This window comes from Seriola aureovittata, chromosome 13 (genome assembly GCF_021018895.1).
Source record: "Seriola aureovittata isolate HTS-2021-v1 ecotype China chromosome 13, ASM2101889v1, whole genome shotgun sequence".
Lineage (NCBI taxonomy): Eukaryota > Metazoa > Chordata > Actinopteri > Carangiformes > Carangidae > Seriola > Seriola aureovittata.
The window spans coordinates 645001-671124 of record NC_079376.1 but is presented as its reverse complement, the minus strand read 5'-3'; the positions used below and the strand labels follow the sequence as shown (position 1 = coordinate 671124).

The following is a 26124-nucleotide window of genomic DNA, read 5'->3' as shown; positions in this document are numbered from 1 at the left end:
AGACAAGAGGTGAGTATCAAAATAAAACAGGAAACACACATTGAAACATGCGGGAAGAAGTAAAAAGGGACCGAACTGACGAGACGACCGGGACAGCCCACAAATACAAACATCTTGTGACTAAACAATTTAAACTCAAGGTTCACTTACTAGCTTGCTCTGAGGCTTTCAGTTGTAGCATATGGTCTTCATAAGGAGATGGCCTTTTGCTTAGTTGTCCTGAAACTGTGAGTGAGTGATTTTCATTGTTGGTGAATTATTGTTAAAACTTGGAAAACACTTTGAAACAAAAGCAGCTGAACAAGAACTTAAGAGTGTGAAGTACACACTGAATATTTATACATATATTTAGTATTTGGTGCTCCAGACACACTGGTGGTTGGTACCAAAGAAGTGTTTACAGTAGGTTCAGTACTAATCGCACCTGAACGCACCACAACCGTGTGAGAAAGTGTTTGTGAAGGTTCACTGTTTGTTGTCTGGCTGCTCGAGCATGGAGTGTGTGTGTGTATGTGTGTGTGTATGTGTGTGTGTGTGTGTGTGTGTGTGTGTGTGTGTGTGTGTGTGTGTGTGTGTGTGTGTGTGTGTGTGTGTGTGTGTGTGTGTGTGTTGTCCTGAGGGATAACAGCAGGTTGACTGTCCTGATTCTGTCTGCTGTACTTTAGCTGGTCACAGCTCACTAATACAGCCAGTACACACAGCCTGGAATGCACACACACACACACACACACACACACACACACACCACACACACACACACACGCACTGCAGAGCTAAATGCATATTATGTCAAATGTATAATGCATGCACATTGTGAGTTGGTGGTCATGTGGTCATACTTAGAAAATACAGGGACAAACATCCCATCAAACACACAAAAACACACACACACACATACACACACACACACACACACACACACACACACAACACACACACACACACACACTGTTCAGTCCTAATTCCATAAGGGGGTCCAGCATGTCTCCCCTGAAACCTCCAGTCCAATTCATTTGATTTCATTACAGAGAGCGAGTGAGCGAGCGAGGGAGTGAAAGAAGGAGAGAGAGAGAGAGAGAGAGAGGTAAACTGTATAGTGTGCGAGCAGGGCTGGATTGTGGCGGTGGTTTTCATTAGGAGCTGCTGGTTAGAGCTGCGATCCAATTTAGAGTGCAGGCTGGCAGGGTGGCGAGCTGTGTGTTTTTATTGGTATTTAATCAGCTCAATTGGGACGTTTTATTAGTGCAATGCTTTGTTTCGGAGGACAGCCGAGAACTGTAGGTTATTAGGGGCTCTCAAAGTGAGGCTGGGAGTCCCTGCGGGGGTCCTGGAGGGGTTTGAGCGGGTCCAGAGGAGGAGCAGATATTGAAAATGTGTCCTGTGTGGCTCAATAAGGAGGAGACGAGCAATAAAAAAAACCCAGAGAGTTGGGGGTTCGATTCCCTGCGCTGAAAATGTCAGGATGCAAATGGGAGTTTTTGTTCTGCAAACATGTCTCAGAAGCAGAGCGCCGAGGTCATCCTCAGGGGGCGGAGCCAAAGACACAAACAGTCACGGCAAACTGAAAGAGAACAGAAGCAACTGAGGGAAGAAGATAAAGGCCAGATTTCTTTTTTTCCTGTGTTTAATGGACAGAAGAGGAAGTTCATCAGGTTAGCTAATTACTACCATAGTTACACTGTAAAGAAGGAATCGTAAAAAAAATGGTCAAATGGCTGGCAGAAGTGGCTGCCAAACAAAAACCGTAGAATTAAATAAAATATATTCATTTATATTTCTACAGAGAAAACCTATTTTAAAGATTTTTCCTAAATTATTATGATCAAACACCATCAATAAAGTGACGCCACTAAAGTTTCTGCAGATAAACTTTTTCCTAATAATAAAATTAAGTGTCAATCAATTAAATATTAACACAAGCTTAATATTGTAAAGGAAACCTTTTGTTTTGGAAGACAAAGTAAAAAATACTGTGTAAAACACACAATAAAGTTAGCTACTTCTACATTGAAAAAAATGCTATTATGGCTAGCGCGCTAATCACGGTTAGCTTTTCACTTTAACACACGTTAATAACGTGTTTTCAGTTCATCAAAGTTAGCTCCAACATGTTGTTTGCCTGAAAATGTCTTGTTCGGCGTTCAGTTGTTCTAAAAGACACTTGGAGGAGTTGGCGGTAAATTTTTTTCCGGTAAGTACATTTTGTTTTAAGCATATTTCTTTGCTAGCCAAAATTAGCATCCCAGTTGATATCACAGTTCAGGTGAAGATGCACCTTGCTAACCAAGCTAGCTAGCTAGTGCTAGCATTAGCTGATAACCTGTGTCAACCTGGGTTAGCCTGTGGAGGTTTTCAGTCAAAGCCCAATAAAAAGGTGAATTTAATCTACGTTAATCTAACGACGTTTGGTTTGTGTTTCTCCACATGTGACCCAGTTTAAGTGATCTGCGTTAGTGTAATGTGCAGCCTTAATGTTAGTTAATACTTAGTAATAATTAGTTAATGTCCATCAAGACTTCGCGATAGTTCAAGTTAAGATAACGTGACGTTTACAAAATGTGTAGACAAATATTTGTCATATAGAAGATTGCTCATTTAATACTCAAACCAGTCCTCAACTGAAGCAGACATTCATGCACCTATCCTGACAGCTGATCGATATTTGTGATTAACTGTGATCCACCGCATCTTAACTCAAGTGTTTGTGTTTTCTTGTCATTTGAAAGGTTTCCACACTGTGAAAACTGAGTGATCTGTGCCAACAGAAGGAGGATGTCATGTACAGAGCAGCCCATTAGTTTCCATTCATCTGGTTGTCCTCATATATGTGATATTTACCGAATGTGGACATGTATGCAATTAGCTATAAAGATTATTTTAACACTGAGATATAAAGTTTACCTCGAATTATGAATGCTAACTGTGTTAGCAGCGACTTCGTGCCGTGTACCAGGAGCCTGCTGCGGTCAGGTAGCCAGTGTAGGCAGCCGTGCAGAGCAAAGACTCTCTACAGTTGTTCTTGTTATTACAGCCTGTTGCTGCACAAAGCTCGGGCATTTTAACACTAACTGATGGATTACTTGTCCCTGTCGGAGCAGAGAGGAGGAGCCACCGACTCCACAGCTTCTCCTATTGGTGCAGCAATGATCCTGTCAGTCCTCACCACAGCTGCAGCTGTTTCAGCATCAGAGGAAGAGAGTTTAAGAGCCCGGCCGCACATCATTAGTGGCAGCTGACATGATAGGCAGCTCGCCTCTGTACCTCCTTTGTGTGTAATTTGTGATTTGGTTTGAGATTTACCCTCCTGGTTACGCAATAAATTAAATAAGTAAATTTGATTTACCAGTAACACCTGGTTTTATGTTGCTTCCCTTTTCCCCTAGCTGGGTCGTAACATAAAGACAAGACTGCCAACATGCGGTGACTGGTGAGACAGCCCCATGACTTCATATATAGAACCCAGAAACCAACATGGCAGCCTGACACCTGGCTCTGTGAGTGAAGTACTCGGTGAGTAAATTTCCCGGGCTGTTTTATCTTCTTTGCTTGCAGAAACCAACTGCCTGGTACTGGATGTGAGTACCACAGCGTCGGAGGTTTTACTTTCTTAGCAACGTGGTTCCACAAAGGGTTTATATCTTGATGCTTCATCTGAACAGCAGCATCTACTGGCCTGAATGCAAAATGGGTAAATACAAACGTTTGTCCATCACACATTGAATGTAAGTATAAGGGAAAGCATGATTGTATTTTATAATCCTAGCATAGATTTATATACTGTCAAAGCAAATAAAAATGTCTTGTATACATCAAATGTGTCAATATCAGTCAAGTTAAGCTCAATGTCTTTGTTTTAACTGTAAAAACTGTAAGTTAGTTTGCAATGTGGACAAAGAACATGTAGCTTTACTTTTAAATGTCAGCTTTGGTGGTTGTGCTGTAACTCTGTAATATAAGATGTGGCCAGAACTTTAGTTTAAAATGTTCAAAAAATGAATTAACACTATCAACAGCGTGTGAAGCAGCCACAGTGATGATGTCATGATCAAGACCTCCATCTGTTGTATTTCAGAGTTATCTACTGAAATGCATATGTGCACCAGCCAGCAGCGACCTGTCCGGTGTTGTGATACCACTTTGTGACACTAGACGCTGTGTGAGTCAGTGGCGCGTCAAGTCTGCCCTCAGTCCCACGAAGAAGAACAACTTCCGGCGGCGCTTGAAGTTAGCATCACAGAAACACAGGAATGGCTGAACCTCCTAAAAGACGATATTCATCTGCATCCTGAAGGACCGCTCCCGACAAGAAACCACGTTCAACGGCAAAGAAAAGAAGCAACATGAGTAAATCTCGACGTGGCTTTCCACCGCTGGAGAAGCTCCTGAGAGGAAAGAGATGCGGTTTGATGCCAAGCTCGCAACTTTCCTGTTAGCCTGGGGAGTAGCTTCAATGTTAGCTCTTTAGCTACAGGTATAATCAGTGCAACGACTGACAAACCGTACCGACAAACATTTCAGGTGGTGATATTGACGTTGTGGACAGACGTTTTAGCGGTTAGTAGGATTGTGTCTGTTGCTCTCGGCTGTTGTCCAGCTATTGACGTCAGTAACTTTAGGCTCATCTTGTAACTGATGACTGTAACTTGAGATTGTATGGAGCCAGTAGACCGAGTGAATACACGTCGATCGGTTCACCATGTTGTAACCACTTTACATTACTGTTAGGAGATCAGCCATGATTGAAAGTGAACTAGGTCTTAACATTTCTCAGGAGATTTCAGCATCCCTCTGTCTTCATCAGGACCTGAGCCAGTACAGGTGCAATACCGCCTCCACCTGTCTCACCTACGGCAGAGAGTCCAGACACAGTGAGGAGGGTCCAGGTGAGTAACATGCTGTCATTCACTTTTAACAATAAGACTTTACCACTGTGATTAAATCAGACCCACAGTGTAAACATGTCCATACTGCTGATTGTTGATAATGAATATACCACTGCCTATATTGGTTATGTATTTTACAGTATATTTTTATTACTCAACTTGTTGTTGATTTAGTGTGTGTACATTGAGTTCTTATCACACCTGTAGTTGTTTACCCTTCATTTCCTTGCATTTACATTTCATAATATCCATACTGTATTTTTGCATATTCACATCTATCCTCACATTTTATTATACTCACACAACAGACCTAACATGTTTGAATATAAAGAACTTGTATGATCTAAAGGAATTGTCCTATCACATGTTTGTCTGTATCAGGACCAGAAGTCCAGTCTAATCTTCACCAATGATGGACCAGCACCTGCCTTTTCTTCTGCATCTGGCCTCATCAATCATCAACCACATCACATCAACACCTTGAGGTATGATCCCTGCACATGACAGATATTGTCTAAACTGTGATCTTTTGCACATCTTGCAGGAGTTTTGTCATTCTAAAACACTTTTATACATATTGGTGTAGTATTGTTTTATATATTTGACTGTTGCAGTATTTAACTTTTTATTTCCTATGAACATTAATTGGATACTACACCAAGCCAAATATCTTGTAATGAAAACCTACCTGGCAAAAAACTTACTTACTTTCTGAGTCTGTCTTTGTGATGATGTCATCATCCCGTCCTCATGCTGCTATAACCTGCCAAGGCCCACCTGTGTCCTGCAGGATCCCCTTGCCTTCATAAATCTGCACGTGTATGACACTGAGGTTACAAGTATTTAGATCCTCTTTTCACACCTGAATTTAAATTCCACTTGTAACCTCAGTGTCACACGCAGGAATTTTGAGCACCAGGTTTTACAGTTTTGTGATTTGTATGTGTTCAGACGTTGAGGGAAGCTCTTCCTCTTCCAGTGTCTTTGTGTTGCTTCATCACTAATGTCTTTGTTTTTAGGAAGGAATCTCTTCTACAAATTCTTCACATGTATCATTTGTTCAGATTTATCCATAAAGTCTTGTTTTTATTACAGTATATGCTAAATGAGGTTAAAGTGGATGGTTGCTACATCTCTTATGTTCTGAAGTCCATAGACTTCCTCAAACATTTCATAGTCAAAAGAGCAGCTGATATTTTTCCTTTTGTGTTTTCATAGGGACGGCAGAATCCACCTCGGGCCAGAACCATGTCATGCACATGACTCCACCCCACACATATAGACTCAAGTTACACTCAAAATGATTCTGAGCTTGTAAAGTGACCTTAACAAATAATCCCAGTGTTTGTAGTAACCTAGAGGCTAACTATGAGCAACTAGCAAACGATTGGTGTTGTTTACATTTCTGTCATCAAATTACTAATATGAAAATAATCTGGACAGGAAGCGCTGTGCAAAAGTTTAAGTCACTCTAAATGTTTATATTCTTTTCCATCATCATCATCAGGAGGCATCTGATTGGTCCAGATTCATCCAAACCTTGTGGTTTCTTCCCCTCACTTCCTCCTCACGTTTCCTGATTGTGCTGAAAGGACATGTCTAAACAGGAACAGGAAGTAAGGTGGGACTGTCTAGAATACACACACACCTTTTTTCTTTTATTCACAAAATCAATGTCCAATACAAGTTAGAGAATGAATTTACAAGAAGGAATAACATTAAATAAACAATAGTGGAAGATGAGTCACGTGACCGGCCGGACAAGATGGCGGCTTAGGCTTTTTGCGCCTCTCCCATCCTCCCCGTTTTTTGCTAGTTTACCCCTTCAAATTCATTTTTGTACTGATATTTGTGACGCCTTTAATTGCTTGGAACAAAAATGACTGAATCTGGGAAAAAGAACAGTGCAGGTGGAGCCTCTGCGAAGTCGAACAAAGGAACTCGTGCTACCGAGCTGGACGCTATGGCAGACACGCTAATGATGAAACAACGTGAATATCTAGAGCCTCGGTTCGTTCAACTTCACGAAATGGGTAAAAGCACAGAGGATAAATTAAACACGATTCAATCTGATCTGGCCTCGCTCTCGGCGAGTATTGGTGTGGTGAAAGCAGATGTCAAGGCTCTGAAGAGCGCTGTCAAGGAAAACTCGATGTTAGTTGCTAACCACGAGACGTTCGTACCATCGGGCTGAAAGAGGGAGCCGAGGGGTCGAACAGTGTGCACTATCTGAACCGGGCACTGCCGGAGTGGTTCCCGTCTCTTCAGACTGCGCAGCCGGAGATAATGCGGGCCCACCGGATCTACGATGGTCGCTCTGCCCGTGACAGGCCCCGCACTCTCATCTGCAACGTGCTCCGCTACACGACACGGCAGGCTATTCTCCGAGCTGCGAAGAAGGACCCGGTCACCGTTGACGGCAAGAGAGTGAGATTTGCCGCTGATTACAGCAATCACACGGTCAAGCGCCGGCAGGCCTTCACCCAAGCGATGGACACCGCGCGAGAAAGAGGAGTTGAATTTTTTTCTCCTTTACCCAGCGATTCTGAAAATCAAAGATGGGCCGGATTATCGTGTCTTCAGAAACCCCAGAGAAGCAGAGGATTTCCTCAACTCCCGACCGATGACGACGCAGGAGAGGTCCCCTCGGGCTCCGGCTCGCGAGGCGATCAGCCGGCACACCCGGACCAACACCGCACAGGCGGCTGCGGAGGACCCGTAACAGCCCCTGATCGTCACTCTGGTTCTGAACCGCAGCTAATAGATGGATATGAATCTCATTCACGCGTAATCTTTCTGGAGTAAGTTAGTTCGTGGACTGGTTAAGATGTCGCTCTCTCCGTTTACTCTTGGAGTCGCCACGAACTGCCTTCACACCTGGCATTCAGCCACTTTCCCTTTATGCCACAACGGATTACAGTGGATGATCTTTGATTTCTCCTTCACGCTCATTTATTGTTTCTGACTTTAAGCGCCTGCTCGAGGAGCGGGCGTTATAATGGACGCTAAAATAAGGTAACGTGCACATAACACTTTACTGCCTTTTTTGACCTTATGTTAAAGTGACTGTTTAGACTCAGGTCTGGGTATCTTCAGGTTATAATACAGTCGCACTTAGGATCCCCTGTTGCTTTTCATTGACAGCCTGAGTTGCTCTATTTATTTTGTTTAGCTCATCACAATTCCAGATAATCCCTAGTCACTGAGAGTGGCGGTTATTGTCATAAAGTGATATCTTTGGTCACGGAATAATTGTGCAACGCTAATTGCTTTGATCTACTTGACTGTTGCCGTTTCACTGCAGCAATTTCCTGGTAGTTTTGTTCCATCAACAGTTTTATGTTATAATACAATACAAGATCAGCTGAGGAGCATTTCTGCTTTCACACTTTAAGAGCTTGCCTCACATTATGGAGCAGTTTTTAGTTTAACGTCCGGCACAGTCAGCGCATATAATGTTAAGACAGCTACCTTAGTCTCATACTTGAAGTCACAGTTATACCATACTTTGTGTTTATACTTCAGACATCTTAAGGAATTCAGTACATTCGTATACGCAGTCCCTCACTGTATGTTTTATGCATCCAGTTTTAAGCATTGAAGGGATGACTTCTGTGAGGGGTTTTTGCTTTGTAATTTCATTTGGGGAGGGATGGGGCTGGCGACTACTGTCCTGTTGCCGCCCAATTTCCGACGATGGTCACGGAGCCAAGTAATAGGGGAGGGTTAATAGTTAGGGCACGTTTTTTGCTCTCTTGGGGGGTTGTGCTGGGAGGGGGGTGGGTTAAAACATCATTTGTTTTTCAGTCTTTTTCTTTTTATTTGTTTCTATGTGGAGCGGCTCACACTGTGGATTTTGTGTTACTTTCTTTTTGTAGGGAAGGAAAAGGGCTTGACTGGATTAAGTTGTATACATATCTGTCTGGGTTCATTTTTTCAGATGGTCACGGGTGCTGTCCTCATGTCTTTGTCGGCATTCACTATAGAGGTCAATACCCTAAATTATGTCTGAGCTTAATGTCTTGAGTTGGAATGCAGGTGGTCTGAACAGTCCCCACAAAAGGATTAGCACGCTGGGTTTATTACGTAGGAGGAGAATTGACGTTGCATTAGTACAGGAAACGCATCTCCTGGCTGCTGATATTAGACGCCTTGCGGATAAACATTATCATGTGATATCTTCCTCCACATCTGGTACAAAGACCAAGGGTGTGGCTATCGTAGCCAGACGTAGCTTTAAAATTAAAATCCAAGACACGTGGTCTGATACAGAAGGCAGGTTGACAATTGTTAAGTCAGAAATTAGTAACAGGAAAATAGCCTTCATATCAGTGTATGCACCGAACTGTTTTGATAGAGTCTTTTACGACAATTTGACAAATAAGATGCTGGAGCTGAGTGAGTATTTGTTCATTGTGGGGGGAGACTTTAACGCGGTTTGGAAGGCAGCTAATGACAGGACAGGCAAATCTGAGACAAGGGATCAGAAACAAGCATCTGCAGCTTTACAGGCATGGGCTAACAGTCTGGGTCTCACAGATTTGTGGCGTTCGTCGAACCCGTCAGTCAGTGACTACTCCTTTTTCTCGGCTCGACACAAATCTTGTTCAAGAATCGACTACATATTTGCATCCCCTAAACTCTTTAAAAACATTCACAATGTATTGTTGCTTCCCATAGCCCTTTCTGATCATAAAGGTGTGCTTTGTACTGCGATACTCAACAGCGCTTTCCCTCGCGCACCGAAATGGCGCTTCAACACGTCTCTATTGAAACAGGAAGAATTTAGGACACAATTTACGGAGAAGCTTAGGGAATTCTTGGAGTTCAATGTTGGCTCGGACGATGATCCAAGAATACTTTGGGACGCAATTAAAGGTTTTATCAGGAGTAATGCCACTCTGTTTGCCTCCAACCAGCGCAGGGCCCAAATGTCTAAGTTACATGAATTGGAAAGCAAACTAGCAAAACTAGAATCTGTGTTACCTGCTAATCTATCGGAACAGATAGTTTCACAGCGTGAGGTGGTCAGAAAAGACATTAACGTCATCCTCAGACGCCAGTCAGAGTTTTTAATCCATAGCACCAGGCAACGGTATTATTTTCATGGGTCAAGGCCCAGCCACCTGTTGGCGATGAAGATTAGGTCAAATGAGCAGTTCGCTGATATTTCTTCAGTCAAATTACAGTCAGGAGCTATCACCACTGATCCAACACAGATCAACAACACTTTTCTCAGTTTTTACTCTGACCTGTACAAATCAGATATATCTCTCAACAAAGACAAGTGTGACGATTTTTTGGCTCAATTAAAGTTACCTCGCCTTGCGGTGGAGGAGGCAAATGATTTGGCAGAACCAATTTCTCTTGAGGAACTTAAAGGGGCTGTGCTAAGTATGCAAAGGGGCAAATCAACCGGGCTCGACGGCATACCACCAGAATTTTACGCAGCTTTTTGGGACCTCCTTGGCCCATTGCTTCTCAGTATGATCCACTTTTCAATAGAGAAAGGTGCTTTCTCTAGGGATGTCAATATAGCTGTAATAAGCTTATTACTGAAGAAAGATAAAAACCCTGCAGAATGTAGTAGTTATAGGCCCCTTAGCCTGTTGAATGCCGATGTTAAAATATATGCCAAGGCACTCTCCCGTCGCCTGCAACCTCATATATTATCACTAGTTCACTGTGACCAGACCGGCTTTATGAAGTCACGTATGGCATCGGACAATGTCCGCCGACCGCTGCATATAATTGACGCAGCAACAGACCTCAAAACTCCAGCAGCTGTTTTATCCCTAGACGCGATGAAGGCGTTTGACCGCCTTGAGTGGTCCTTTTTGTGGTCGGTTTTGGGAGCGATGGGTTTTGGAGAAGGCTTTATAAAAATGATACAGTTGTTATATTCAAACCCCTCTGCAATGGTTCTTACAGGTAACATTTGCTCCACTCTGTTCCCAGTGTCTAGATCATCTCGTCAAGGCTGCCCTTTGAGCCCGACGCTGTTTGCTCTATCGCTTGAACCCTTGGCGCAGATGATCCGGTTATCGTCAGTTATTAAACCCATAACTGTTCATAACACACACCATCACCTGGCACTTTACGCTGACGACATTTTAGTCTTTCTGGGAGACCCATTGCAGTCTGACCCCCACCTTTTATCAATGTTGGATGAGTTTGGTGCACTATCAGGGTTCAAAATCAATTGGTCAAAGTCAGCTTTGCTGCCATTGAATGAAGCGGCCAAGACCTCTCCTTTGCCCTCCAATATTCCCTCAGTTCCACATTTTGAAAACCTGGGCATCGAAATATTTTCCTCTCTACATCTTATTGTGAAGCACAATTATACGGAATCACTGAACAAAGTCTTGGGTGATCTAGAAAGATGGGCTAGCCTGCCCAACTCACCCCAGGCACGCATTTCTATTGTCAAAATGAATGTAGTGCCCAGAATAAACTTTGTCAGCTCCATGGTCCCCCTCTCTCCCCCTGCTGGATACTGGGGTAAGCTTCATGCGGCCGTTTCGAAATTCATATGGAATGGGAAGAGACCCCGTCTTAGATTTGCTACCGTCCAGCGCAGGAGATTAGATGGGGGTTTAGCGGTGCCCAACTTTAAACTTTACCACTGGTCCTTCACTCTTAGACCCCTTGTCACATGGTTTGACTCTCAGACAGCAGTTTCTTGGCGTACAATGGAAGAAAGGATGGTGCAACCATGGTCTTTGGCAGACGTTTTATTTGCAAATATTTCTGTACAGCAAAGTCAATTGCGTTGCGGCCCCATTGTGACTCATCTGATCCAGGTCTGGCGCTCAGCGGAAAGGATTTGTGATATATCTTGCAGATGGCACCTGCAGTCTCCGATTTTTAATAATAAAGGTTTACTAATTGGGGGGAGACCTGTCACCTACTCTCAGTGGGAAAAGGGAGGGGTACATTTTTTGGGCGATATTTTCGACTTAGGTGGTTTGCGCTCCTTTCAAGACATTAAGAATAGCTTCAATCTGCCAGGCACGTCCTTCTTTTTTTATTTGCAACTGAGGGCAGCCCTTAAAGCACATGGGGTACCCTGGCAGCATCCGCTGCCTACACATCCACTTCATGAATTGATTGTTACTAAAAGAGCTGCGAGGGGAATGGTATCCACTCTATACTTATACTTGCTTGAGGCCACCTACAAAACGCTCCCAGTGGACAGGGTGTGGAGGGCCGATGTCCCAGGGCTGGACGAGGATTTTGATTGGGACAAAGTGTGGGTCAATATCAAACTCACCTCTCGAAATCCTGACCACCAGCAAATCCATTATAATTTCATACACAGGACCTACCTGACCCCTCGTAAGCTACATCTTATGAAAGTTATCAATGATCCCTCGTGCACCCTGTGTACATTGGGAACCCCTGGCACTTTCCTCCACATGGTGTGGGAATGTCCCCCCGTTGCTTGTTTTTGGCAGGGTGTGGCCGCTGAGCTGACAGCACTCATATCGGAGACAGTACCTGTGACCATACCAGTGTTATTATTAAATGATCTTTCGGCGTTCCGAGCCCCTGAATGTCAGAAACGTGTATTGTTGGCAGGTTTAACAGCTGCTAAGAAGATGATCGCAGTACGCTGGAAGCCCCCTCACACTTTGACCATCCGACAGTGGATTCTAACTTTTCTTGATGTTGTGTATATGGAGCTATCGACAGCCCGCATAAATGGGGCCAAAGAGGCAAATGTGAATATATGGCTCGCTACAGCTGAAACATTGAAGGGCTCACTCTGATCCTTGTGGTCCGTTGTTTATCTGATCTACCTCACTTAGCACAGTGAATCACTCAGCAAGTCTATGCTAACTCTCTCTGTAGTCCCTTTTTTGGTTTGATTTTTTTTTTTTTCTCTCTTTTTGTTATTGTCTGTTTTAGCCGCACCTTTCTTTCCCCCTTTTTTTTTTTTTTTTTTTTTTTTTCTTTCTTCTCCTCATTCTAGGTGTGTCTGTGTGGGGGGTGGGGGGATTGATGTAACGGTATGTTCAGTGACTGTACATCATTATTTGTTTTATGTTTGAATGAAAATAAAATAAAAATTTGATCAAAAAAAAAAACAATAGTGGAAGATAACAATGGGCTAAAGCACAAAGAATGGACCTGAAGATTTAGAGAAAGAGAAATTAAAACAAAATAAATAAAAACAAGGTGAGGAGATGAAAAGCAGAAATAAATATTAAAAAACAAGGATCCAGAAATAGACTTAGACATTTCTTTGGCCTTTATATTCATTTTCTCCATGAACTTCACTTGAAATAATTGGCAAAGTTATAAATAATTATAATAGGGAGTACTGCCAATATATACATATAAACATACATATATATATATATATATATATATATATATATGTGTGTGTGTGTGTGATATTTACCTTTAATAATAACAAGATTAACAATATCTGAAGTGTCATTATCCATCAAGTTAAAGTAAATTACATCATTCTAGCTGAAAACGTACTGAAAACACATGGATCCACCTCAAATCTAATTTAGATATTATTTTAAAATGGGTACTGAGGAAGACGGAGAGATGTGGTCAAAAGCTCTGGAAAAAGGCGAGCAAGTGAATCATAAGTGAAGATTATTTGTCGGAGTATTTCCACAAAGTCAGTGAAACAATTAAGATAATAATATTATTATAATAATAGTTGAATTAGTTTCATTGATCTGGTGAGAAACTGTTTAGATGGACAAGTGACAGAGCTGAGGAGGAGGGGGGAGGGAGGAGGAGGAGGGGGGAGGAGGAGGGAGACAATAGGGGAGGGGGAGGAGGGGGCACACAGTGTGAGCGTGCATTATAGAGAAAACAGAGAGAGAGGGAGGGAGGGGTGGAGAGTTTGAGTGAGTGAGAGAAAGGGGAGGAGACAGCATGAGAGAGAGAGAGAGAGTTAATATGACTTTATTCTGGAGTCTGATCACACACGGAGCTCCAGTGCGCGGAGCAGCAGAGAGCGGAGCGGCTTCAGCTGCTCTCAGATCAGATGCTGAGAGAGGACGGTGATGAAAACACACACACTCATTCACACACTCCTCTTTTCTCTGTTTACCTTTTGGCTCCGTGCGTCTTATTTCTCCACCCGACCCCCCCAGTAAAGTAACCGACCACGGACACACCCCGGGAATATTAGAAATACATCTGATAAATCATCTTCTTATCAACATAAAAACATTAAAGGTGGATCTGTTGCGTCTCAGATGAAAGTTTCTGACTCCTCTCCTCTCCAAACTCTGAAGGTTTGTTCGGTTTAAACTCCGACTTTCCCCGGTTGGTCTCGCGCCGCGCACCGGGGAAAGTTTTGGGGCCGTTTATTGAAGGTTTGGGGTCAGTCTGAGGAGTTTGAGGACGCGGCGCAGAAACACGTCAGCTGGAATAAAAACTGTCTCTTTATTATCTGCTAAGTCCAGTTCGCAGCTGCTGCGTTTCTCCGCACAACGAACCAGAGGAAATGTCCTTCCGCTGAACAAACAGCGCTATCAGTCTATCTCTCTCTCTCTCTCTCCCCCTCCCTCCCTCCCTCTCTCTCTCTCTCTCTCTCTCCCTCCTGTGTGTGTGTGGAGCACAGAGGACAGCACACGCACAGACGCGCACACACACGCAGGCGCTCGCCGACATACCGACACACACTTTGCCGCTGCTGTATCACTGTATCACACCAATGTCATTGCCGAGCTCGTGCTGATGATGAGAGCCGCGCGCTCACTGACTGACCGACTGACTGACTGACTGACTGACTGCTCTCCTCCAGGTCCGCTGTTCCCACAGACACCCACCCATCATCCACCCACCCACCGGCAGACACCAGGCGGAGGAGAGCCGGGGACGGGATGCCTTTCTCGGAAGGAGAGCCGGCGGCGGTGCCCGCGTGAGAGAGGGGACTCCGGAGCTCCCGCACCGGGAGACAGCGATACAGACACGGCTGTTCATCCGTCTTTAACTGGTGAAATAATCACCTATTAGAGCCACTGATCCATTGATCCCATTGATTGTTGAGTGGGACGAAAGAGAAGAAGGAGACCGAGCGCACCGGAGACACCGGGACCATGATCCGGAGCTGCTCAGGGGTTATCTCTGAAGGATAGAGCCGAGAGGAAGAGAAGGAGCAAGAAGAGGAGAGAAGGTTCATGATCTTTTCTGCTCGTGCGACACACTCTCAATAATCCTGTTCCTCTATTGATCCATTGATTGGTGACTGTTTGTTTTGCGCACCGGGACCATGATCCGGATTTGCCCGAGAGTTACATCCGAAGGTTAAAGAAGAGAAGAAGAAGAAGAAAAACAACAAAAAGAAGACTGCTGTTTGTCATCTGCTGATAAACCAGTGCTCCCAGTAAGTCGGTGACTGGTGTGCGTTGGGAGGAAGAAGCGGAGGAGGTTGTTAAAATAGACGCGGGAGCGCAGCGGAGACGGCCGGGACGATGATCAGGATCTTCCCGGATTTCAGCGTCCAGGTGACAGCCTCGGCGGCCGGAGGAGCCGGGGCGGGTGGCGGAGGAGGAGGCGGCGGAGGCGGCGGGATGGTGACCGGACCCCCGGTGGGTCGGGTGCCGGTCCCCGGAGCCACGAACGGGACCCCGCAGAGCGTGCAGGGAATCACCGCCTACCAGCAAAGGTACGTGGGGAGCTGCAGAAAAACGACCTGTGGCTGCAGAGTGGTGCAGGGAAAAAGAGATTAATGTAAAATGAAGAAAAGTGACAGATCCACACCTGAAGAAGAAATTACCTCCATTATCCTGTGGTGTGTTTCTGCAGCTTAAAGTCAGTTTGCAGTGAAATCTCTGTCTCCTTCTATAATAGACCTGTCCCTGATATTTGTATTATTATATTTTATATGTATTGTTACACGGTTACCACACCACTTTCTTTATGGGACATTTTTCTGTTCAGGAACAGTTGGGCGTCTCTAACTCAGTGGACACTTTTATTTGCTTTCATATATTTTAAAGAGAGACCATGAAATGACCCTCAGATTTTCCAGCTATCAGTTGGTATTTTACATCAAAGCTGTAAAAGTCATCCACAGCCCCTGAATGCAGCTCCATGAGTCAAACTGGACGGAGGTGTTTTAGCGGCGAGGGTCCGTGTTGGGATAAATGTCAGGAAAAATGTGGCCTTTTTCCTCAGTTATTTTCCTTTTGCTTTTTCAAATTTTTCTATTGAACCTGAAGAGGAAAATAAGGAAAAGGAGAATCTGGGGACTTTGACAATTAAATTCAATATCCACAGTTTATTTTTTTTTAGTGTTTGAAAGCAAGTTTTACACACACACTTGTTTGGGAAAAGAGGGATATGAAGCAAAGACGGAGGGATGAGGCGGCGGAGGATAAGTAGAGGAATCAGGTTGCGTGGTTTGGTGGAAAAAGAGGACGGAGGTTCAACTATTTAAGAGTGAAGTCCAGGTAATTCAGTGGAAAAACCCCGAACCAGGTTCTGCTAATTCACTGGGAACAAAGGAGGTAATTTATGGGAAATAGAGGGATGGATTATTTCAAAAAGAGAAATGTGTTGAGTGTTTTCCAGCTGACCGTGAAGCCGCCGCTCCTTCAGTCCAACCTGTTTTCTGGTGACGATTCCCTCCATCTATCCCCCCGTTATTTCCTTTCTGAATCTAAATGATTGCCTCCGTCCAGCCGCTCAGTGGTGTTGTTTTTTCTAATCATCTGGAGCCGTGCGGGGGGCAAAATACACCCCTAACACACACACACTCTTTTCTTATTACCCCAAAAAACTCTCCATATTATGGAGTGTAGCTGTGTGTGTGTGTGTGTGTGTGTGTGTGTGTGTGTGTGTGTGTGTGTGAAGTCTAAAAGCTACGGGGAGCAAACACGACGTAAATCACAGCTGGGGCCTCTCGGGTGCACAGAGAGCGTCTCAGCTCTAAAGCAACAAATACGAGGAGAAGAAGGGCTGCATTGTTATTTAAAGCAGGGCTTCTGGGCACACACACCCCACACCCCCATAAGGGAGGATTTTGGGCAGTGGACTGTATGTTTGTGTCCATATGTGTGGGGCGAGGATTAGAGTCGCGGTTTGACATGTTCTCGGCTCATTTCTCCTGACATAAAACCTGCTGGAATTTAACTATGTCGTCATCCGGCAGCTGGGGACCCGTCAGGACTCCTCCACGACCCTTCTGAGGGCCCCAGACCACAAGTTTGGGAATAGCTGGTTTGAAACACAGTCCCAAACAATCTCCTCCAGCTGCAGAGGCTCCTTTCATCCAGACAGGACGCTTTTTAGTCTTCACCGCCCCGGCGTCTCGCTGCCCCTCTCCCCTCTCTCTCTCTATACATAATGTCTCCCCCAGCAAACAGCTGGGAGCTAATATGTTTATACATTACGCTCCATTATCCACGTCGCCTCCGTTTCACTGCTCTCAGTAAGCAGAGCTGAGACGGAGAGAGAAAGAGCGGCGAGCGGCGACACCGGACCAGGTGACGCCATGAGACACAGAAACACACGAATAAAAAACCAAAACACCTTTAAAGTTCATTTGTTTTTATCCCACAAAACTCTGAGCGTCTCCATGACGTCAGTGCAGCTGAGGGCGGCTGCTGCTGCTGCTGCTGCTGCTGGGGGTCAAACCTGTGACCTTTCGGCTCCTGGACTCTGGTGCTGCCGCGGTGTCTGCCTCGGACCGTGTCCTCACGCAGGGATGATGAACTGCTGATGACGGGACGCGTCACAAACCAGCCTCAGCTTCCTGAGACTCCGAGTGAAAGGAGCGTGTACCTCCGCACCTGCCGTCACACCGGTGTCCACGCCTGCTCCTGAGCGCAACAGTGCACGTGTGTCGATCGGCGGGCGCTTAGCTCATGACGATCGTCAGCTGGAGGTCAAGGTTCCCCTCCCCAGTCTTTATTTTCCACCGCAGCACCGCCTGTAACCCCCTGTTTGTGTGGAGAATACCCAGCATGCCTTTGACCTTGACAGGTCATTGGTATAGAGAGGGAGGCTTTTCAGCTTCCAGGGCTGCAGCCTGGGGGTTAATCACACGGCACAGCGATTAGGTTACAATGAATTATACATTTGGAGGAAAAAAAGGAGGAATTTAAATAAATGTTGAAGGGAAGAAAAAGATGGAAAGAAAAAGCAGGAGGTAGTTTCAGTTGGAGGATAATGAGCCGTCACTGACATCAGAGTCTGGAGGACATTTCATCGGTCTGATATCTCACAATGATCAGGATGACTTGGTGTGTGGAGGCGACACGAGGACTTCTGCTCATCTCCTGCAGATGCAAACACCAGGACGTGACAGAGGCGGGAAACTACAGGAAAGTTGGCGGCTGCTCATTTAGGAATTTGAAGTGAGACATTTGCTGTGATGTGTTTATTATGACACTGAAGGGTGGAGGGGAGGGGTGTGTGTGTGTGTGTGTGTGTGTGTGTGTGTGTAGGTGCATAGATCTGATTTACAGGGCAACCATCCAAATAAATCCCCCATCACCCCCTGCGCACGTTGGGTGTTTCTGTTGATGGTTAAAAATTGGATAATAACCGCGCGGTGCAACCTGTAATACAGGAAGAGAGGGGGAATTAAATAAAGAATAAAACACACACACACACACACACACACACAAACTGATTCCAACTGCAACTGAGTGGCGTTGTTGCGCCGGGGCTGGAGAAAATACCGGAGATGTGTGGTGTCTTTTTTTCCCTGTCAGCAGCCGGAGGAAGGAAAAATGCTCCGAAAAACCACAGAGACTTTGACCGCTGAGCGACGCTCCGCCGCGGGGATCGTAACGCGGATATAGACGCTGCAGCGGCGGAGGGAATGTAAAGATCTGACGCGCCTGTTTGGTTTTTTTTTTTCCTCCGGAGCGCATGCAGGAAATTCCTCTGTAGTGCCAAAACCGAAGCTGTGCATGTGTGCAGAGAGACAGAGAGGAAGAGAGGGGAGAGACAGCGGGATCTGAGAGGCATCCACCCCGGGTTCCCCCTCACTCCGCTCGGCATGCCTCAGCTGCTGCTGCTGCTGCAGCCCGGTCCCTGCCTTCTCCACCGCCCGTTGTTTCCACGCTCCTGAGCGGCAGCGGCGGCGGCGGCGGCGGCGGAGGAGAGAGACGAGCAGGAGACGCACGCACGCACGCACGCACGCACGCACGCACGCACGCTCAAACACACATAACACACACTCACACGTTCACACACACGGACATGGCTTTGTCTTAACACACCGACCATGACGCATTGCTGTCAGGGCGCAGCGCACCGCCGCGGCTCCGCGTCCAAATAAAGCCGAGGAGCAGAGAGCGGAGGAGAAGAGAAAGTAAGAAATCAAATAATTGTTGCAGGAAGATGGCGCCCACCAAGCCGAGCATCCAGCAGGACCCGACACGGAGAGAACGGTAACGGGGCTTGGATTTGTGTTCCCGCACACACTCCTCCTCCACTGCATGTTTACAGCCGCTCACCGGCGGCTCGGAGCGGAGCGGCAGCCCGGCGGCTTCACCGGCTCCGCGCCGCTTAGCGGGTTTTAGTCTGAGCCTGGAGGTGTCAGGAGCAACGCTGTTACCCTTTCCAGAGGAGAGTCGAGGCGTGCGTGCCCGCGTGAGTGCGTGCGCGCCTGTGAGTGTGTGTGTGTGTGTGTGTGTGTGTGTGTGTGTGTGTGTCAGACAGAGAGGCTCGTGGCTGGGTAACAGGTCGCTTGGCTAACTGTTCAGGGAAACGAAGCTGTGTCTTTACCTGGTGTTGTCTCGCCTTTCCTGTGTGTGTGAGTGCACCTTCACGTGCACGGGTGCGCGAGCAGGTTAGGAAGCCATGCAGTGTGTTGACGCTCCAAAGCAAAGCAAAGCAAGGTGTGTGAGCGTCGAGGAAAACATGTGCATCCATCGATGACTGTGTGTGTGTGTGTGTGTGTGTGTGTGTGTGTGTGTGTGTGTGTGTGTGTGTGTCAGTCTCAGAGGAATTAACAGGACATTCTAATGTGGAGGGATACGCAGGGATTTACCTGTACAGGTCAGACTGAGCAGACCCGGACATGACCTCAGAGCTGGTTCACAGGCTCTGATTGTTAAGGTGGAATTAAGGTGGAAATATGAAGAACTGTGTTTCTGTTTGTAAACATGTTTCCTGCTCCACCAGTGGATTCACATCCATCATGTTTTATCTCACAGAGTTCATCTACTCTATTCTATTATATTCTATTGTATTGTATTTTATTCTTTTCTCTTCTCTTTTCTCTTCTATTTTATTATATTCTTTTCTCTTCTCTTCTTTTCTCTTCTATTCTCTTCTTTTCTCTTCTCTTCTTTTCTCTTCTCTTCTGTTCTCTTCTCTTCTCTTCTCTGATTTGATGGAAACACTGAATGTGTGTTTCCATCTCCACCTGCTGTTTCTCTGCAGGACACCTACATGTCTGACACTGATACAGCCCTCACCTGTTGATTGAGTTATTGATTGATTCTATTCTATCTTATCTTCATCAGGGGTGGAGACACGTCACACAGTCATGACTTTATATTTTCATACTTGTTTTATTCTATTCTATAGGACATATGGTGGATTAATGTGCATGTGAAGCGTCTGCTTCCTTTACACTTGTTGATTTAGAGATGATGAGCAAACACATGCAACAGTGATTCTATTCTGTTCTGTTCTATGTTGTGTTTCCTGTGAACAGGTTTCACCTGTGTTTCCCCTGTTGATTTAGAGGTGATGAGAGATCACACATGATTCATTCAGTTCTATTCAAACTGAGGCTGAAGTGTTTACATCCGACCAGGACTGTGTAGTACTGTGTAGTACTGTGTAGTACTGTGTAGTACTGTGTTGTACTGTGTTGTACTGTGTAGTACTGTGTTGTACTGTGTTCTGTCTGCTGGGCAGAATCAGGACTAAACTTTATGTAGTTTTTCTTGTAATGAGCATCTTTGACTTTATTCATCCACCTGTTGTTTGAGCTGGACTCGGTGTTTTCCTTCCTTTACTGTGGAGGTTCATTTACATCAACTCTTCAGTTATTCACTCGTTCATTTAGAGACGACAGTCACATTCCTACGAAGCCGGCGCTCTCTCCTACTCTCTGTTACGTGTTCACTCAGCATCCGACATATAATCGAAATTTACAATTGAATTTATTTCTCTTCTTCTGTGGTGTTGTGATGGCTGTAACGGCGGTGATGTAGAGTGTCTCAGTGGTGCAGTGATGAAAAGGGAGCGTGGTGTAATTCCTCCTCTCAGTGCCGTGATGTGTTGCCACTTGTTCTGTCTTCAAACACGACGCGATGCATTTAGACCAGGACGATGAGTCGGAGACGGATCACATGACCACGAGGAGCTTCATTCGTTGGTCGGTTTGTTCGACTTCAGAGAAGCGTCACCACGCTCCAGAGCAGGTGTCTGAGATAACGGATCAACACCTGTAAAAGCCCCGCCTACTCCTACTGACCAATCAGTTCTGTTGGAAAATGAATCAAATGTAATCACAGTGTGATCTACTCGTGCCCTAACGATAGGAAGTGATATTATAAACACATTCACATGGTCAGCTGTTGCTTTCAGCCGGATCATGGAGAAACAATCCACCTTCACACAGGGAGCGAGTCGGAAACAAACCAGAGCTGCACGATGACGAAAACAAAAAACATGATTGTGATTTCAGTTGGAATCGTTTCTGCTTTTTCATTTTTACTGAAGAAAGATGTAAAAATGATGATGATGTGATTTCTGTTGGTCTCGCACCAAACAATCACGTTCCTTTACGTCCGGAGAACATGCTAATGCTAACAATGCTCAGCACTGTGACGCATTTTACCTTCATCACAGAAAACTGGATTTTACACTCGTCCATATTGAGATCTTGATTAATTGTTCAGCCAAAAAACAAGCGATAACTTAGACCCAGGTTTTGTGTATCGCAGTTTTCTCCATCCGTGCGTGACGGCGTCGCTGTTACCGTCACGACACCGGGCGGTTTCCCGCCGGTCAGACTGGGACCTGAACTGACTGAGTGAGAAACGAGCGTCATCTGAAAAGCAGAGCTGTGTTTTCAGTTGTTCACGTTTGGAACATTTAGCTGAAGCTGGAATCCAGAGTGAGCGACACAGACTGCAGTCAGAGGCATCAGGTCAGTGCTGAGCAGCAGATTAACAGCCGGCTATTTGCATACGTGTGCTGTTAAAGAGCGGGGAGCAGGCGGGGGGTCAGAGGTCAAACGTATGGAGCTGAAATTACACTCCACCGCTGTCCAGCTTTTCACTTTCACCGATTCTGCTGCCGAGAGGTTTTTATCCTTTAATTTGTCCTGAACCGCGGAGGCAGGAAGCTCCGACCCGACGGGAGGAAGTTGAATTCACGCTGCTGAGAGTGAGACTTATTATCTGATATCACCTCGGCCTCTCCGCTCACCCGCTGAGGGGGAAACTGTCTGAAAATTTCTCTGAGGAAATCCAGTGATTTTTACAGCTTGTGCAGACAATGAAAGCCGAGCGCTGTCTCTCTCTGACTCCTGAGGAAGACCAGACTCGTGTCGGACTTATTCATAAACTGCTTCCACAACAGACGGGATCTTCTTGTAGTTTGACAACCTGAAAGAGAAATGTAATAACAGTGTGTTTGTAATGATAGTGACGGAGATTTCAATCTGCTGCTGTATTTCTGATGAGTGTGTGCCTCCTCAGCCTTTCACACCACATCTCTGTTCTGGTGATTCAGAGGTCAGGCACCAGAGTCGAGTGAAAACTTTTAATGTTTTAATTTGAAATCCCCCCCGAGGTTTCTGGATGGACACAAAATGACCCAAAAAAAACCCATCACAGTTCTGTGTTTATCACAAAACTAAAGCAGGTTTGCCTGCCAGGGATCCTGGTTCAGATCTCGGTTCAGGCCCCCGACTGATGGATTTTATCAGCTTATCATCAAACTACCTGCTTGTGTCTGTTTCGGGGCAGAAAGCAGATTGTCTGAGTGTTTTAGTCTGTGAATTACAAACAGAGGCTGGTGGAGAAGGTTGTTGGAGGTTTGCTCCTCGGCTCCTCCTGTCCTCACGCCTCCTTCAGCCCTGAACCCAGATCTGCTGCTACTCTGTTCAACCCGCACAGAACAGGCAAACACTGTGAACACACATGTGTACATGGGGCGTCGAGCTAAAGCTAACAGAGAGACGCAGGGTGACGCTAGCATCACCCTGGTTACCTCCACAAGCGGCCAATGGGATGTCTCCGATGTGTTTGGGATTATTAGAGAAAATAAACAATATTGAGGTTCAGTCTTGTAACCGAAAGTCATGTGACCGTCATGTAACCACTAAATGAAACAGATTTCCGGGTCTTAAGACTCTTCTCATTCCCACAGAACTTTATTTTCTTCATGTTAAATTCACAAGCGTAAAACAACTGAACGACTCTGATTAATCAATAAAACAGACTCAGGATAAAAACACTCGTGATTGTTTTTACATGCACGTACGTGTGTGACACATCCACAAATTATCAGAGCAAATTACAAATAACTGATAACGGAGCTTGTTGCTGCCCATGTGAGATTTTTCTGATCTTCTCAGTAGTTAAGGTTTGGTTTTGTTCAGGTAACAAACCACCTGGTTAAGATGAGGAGAGGATAGTGTTCACGGTTAAAGGAGATTAGTCCTGACTGTGAGAAGAAGACGGGATGAAAACACTGATCTAAAGTCGACGCATTAGCAACATCAAGAAAACAACAAACTCTGTTGGGTTTCTTTAGAGGATAATTTCATCAAATAACTTATCAAATCCCAGATGTGTCCTTGAATGCACCACAAAGTAGAGTCTTCAAAGCAGCTCCTGTTTCTAACTGGATCATCTGTTGATGCTTTAACTTTGATTGGGGGGGGGGGGGGGGGGGGGGGGGGGGGGGGTGATTAAATGTTTTATTGTGATGGATTATCCCTCAGCAGGCCTCGAGACGCTGCGAGCTGATTTTCATAGAAATGAACAGAAAGCAATGGCTGCCTGGAAGGAAGGGAATCAATCTGAAAACTGATGGTTTGTTTAGGCAATAAAGTGTACAAATTTGTAGGTAATCCATCTATTAATTTCCCTCCTTATCCATCCATCTTCTCCTCCTACCAACCTCCCATTCTCTCACCATTTACTCCCTGCCTCCATCCATGCCTCCATCCATCTCTCCATCTGCTTCCCCCTCCCTCTCCATCCAGCAGTGTGTGTGTGTGTGTGTGTGTGTGTGTGTGTGTGTGTGTGTGTGTGTGTGTGAGTGTGTGTGTGCGTGTGTGTGTGTGTGTGTGAGTGTGTGTGTGAGTGTGTGTGTGCGTGTGTGTGTGAGTGTGTGTGTGTATTTCTTCTAAAAGCTGTCAGGCGGCGACGGCGTTTTGGCTGAGCTGCTGTTTGTGGATCTATTTCTGGGGGCATTTCAGCACCGATAGGCATCTGGAGGAGACCAAATTAATTTCCAGGTAGAGAGGGAGAGAGAGAGAGAGGGAGAGAGAGAGAGAGAGGGGAAGTGGGGGTAGAAGGAAGACGAGGAGGAGGACAGACTTCATAGCCGACTGCACAAGTGCTTCCACTATCAGTACACTGCACTGGCACTGGAGAGGAAGATGATGGAGAGATGATGGAGAGGAGGACTGGACAAGAGAGCCACAGAGAGACTGAGAAATGGGGAGGGAGAGCGCAGGAGGAGGTGGAGGACTGAGAGGAGGATTAAAACAGTGAGGAAGAAAAAAGGAAGAGGAATGATATGACAGGTGGGGGTGTGAGGGGAGTGGGCTGATATGGAGTCAAAGGGAGGGAGGATAAAAAGAAATGAGGAGTAAAGGCAAAAGGGAGAGATGAAAGATTTGGATGTTTTTTTAGCAGGAGACGGACACAGGAGGTGGCAACAGATACGATTTAGACACAGCTTAGTCATAGTTTGTTTAATCTAATTAAGACGCACAAATAAGCAAAGTAACAACATGAATAAATGAGTGTTTGATGAGGATGAAAATAATGTGAAACTTTATGCTGCAGCCTCCACAGTCGCCACATCTCAACCCAGCTGTTCTGCAGCATCGTGTTCACGCCGTTCACCACCAAAACACAAACGCCACACAAAGAAACCTGCAGCGCTCATCCTCCACAGAATGTACGAGCAGAACTGAAGCTCCTCTGGAGGCTCGTGGCAACAACACCCTACCAACGCACTCATGTCGGTTTTTACTTTGTCGTTTGCCTTGAAGTTCTGTGTCCACAAAACGTCTGGTGTGTTAGTGAGTTACTAAGTAGTTGCTAAGGCTTCCTTGGCAGTTGCTAAGGTGTTTGCCAGTTCTTTTCTAGGTGGTTGCGAAGTGGTTGCTAGGGTTCTCTTGGCAGTTGCTAAGGTGTTTGCCACTACTTTTCTAGGTGGTTGCTAAGGGGTCGTTAGGGCTTTCTTGGCAGTTGCTAAGGTGTGTTTTTTAGGTGGTTGCTAAGTTGTTGCTGAAAAGATCATTCCAAAATGAATCTGCATAGTTATCAATAATAATTGTTATTAATAATTACTTAATAATTGTAAGAATTAAAGAGGAGGAAGCACCTTCAGTCATTAAGCTCTAAACTGGAGTGTGTCAACATACATGTGCTCAGACTCAGTAGCAGCTGGATTATGGAAATCTATACGAAGAGAGGAAGACTGAGAGAAACAGGAGGAGGAGAGGACTGAAGAGGAAGGACCAGCGGAGGGATGGAAACGGGAGATTGACTGTGACGGACAGAAGGAGACGGAGAAGTGGAATCGCTCATCGACCTGATTGGCTCTCGACCTGAGAGGCTGAATCAAACTCACCCGCGGGCCGGATAAGAGCCTCTCAGCGCCTGCAGGAGTGCTTGGTTCGCTGTCCCAGAGGAGGCGGGTGGGAACACCTGCCTGATTGCCCAACGCCAGGAAACAGAGCGTGTGTTTGTGATGTTGAGTTTAAGTTCCAATTTTAAACCAGCGTTAATGAGAGCTTAGGATGTATGTTATCGATAATCAATCATATTCAGTTTTTAGTAATGAGTGTGTTTGTGAACAACAGTGATACCTGGGGTTGTATTATAACCCACGAACGCAACATGCAGCCAAAATAAATAAATACTTGGCAAACCAATAGTGACGGCCCAGTGGAGAGGAAGCTCCGTCTTTTCATTTCCTGCATTTTTAATTTGACATTTTGCTCTAATTTTCCTTTTCCATTTAAATTTTACATCTGGCACGTTTGCAGGAAGATGTTTCCACTTTCAGGAAACTGAGACAAATTCCAGTTAATAAA

General features: G+C 45.4%; 1 protein-coding gene across 3 annotated transcripts in view; it reads left to right on the top strand.

Moving 5' to 3' along the window:
- The first annotated feature begins 14497 nt into the window (after positions 1–14497).
- LOC130180094 (neuronal PAS domain-containing protein 3) overlaps positions 14498–26124 on the top strand; it is a 283412-nt gene continuing 271785 nt past the window's right edge. For 2 of the 3 annotated variants that reach the window (XM_056393436.1, XM_056393435.1), the window contains exon 1: positions 19078–19267. In XM_056393436.1, coding sequence (XP_056249411.1) covers positions 19218–19267 — 50 coding nt within the window. In that variant the 5' untranslated portion in view covers positions 19078–19217. Of the gene's footprint in view, positions 15529–19077; positions 19268–26124 lie in introns of those variants that run through there. The other variant, XM_056393434.1, reaches the window with a different exon arrangement.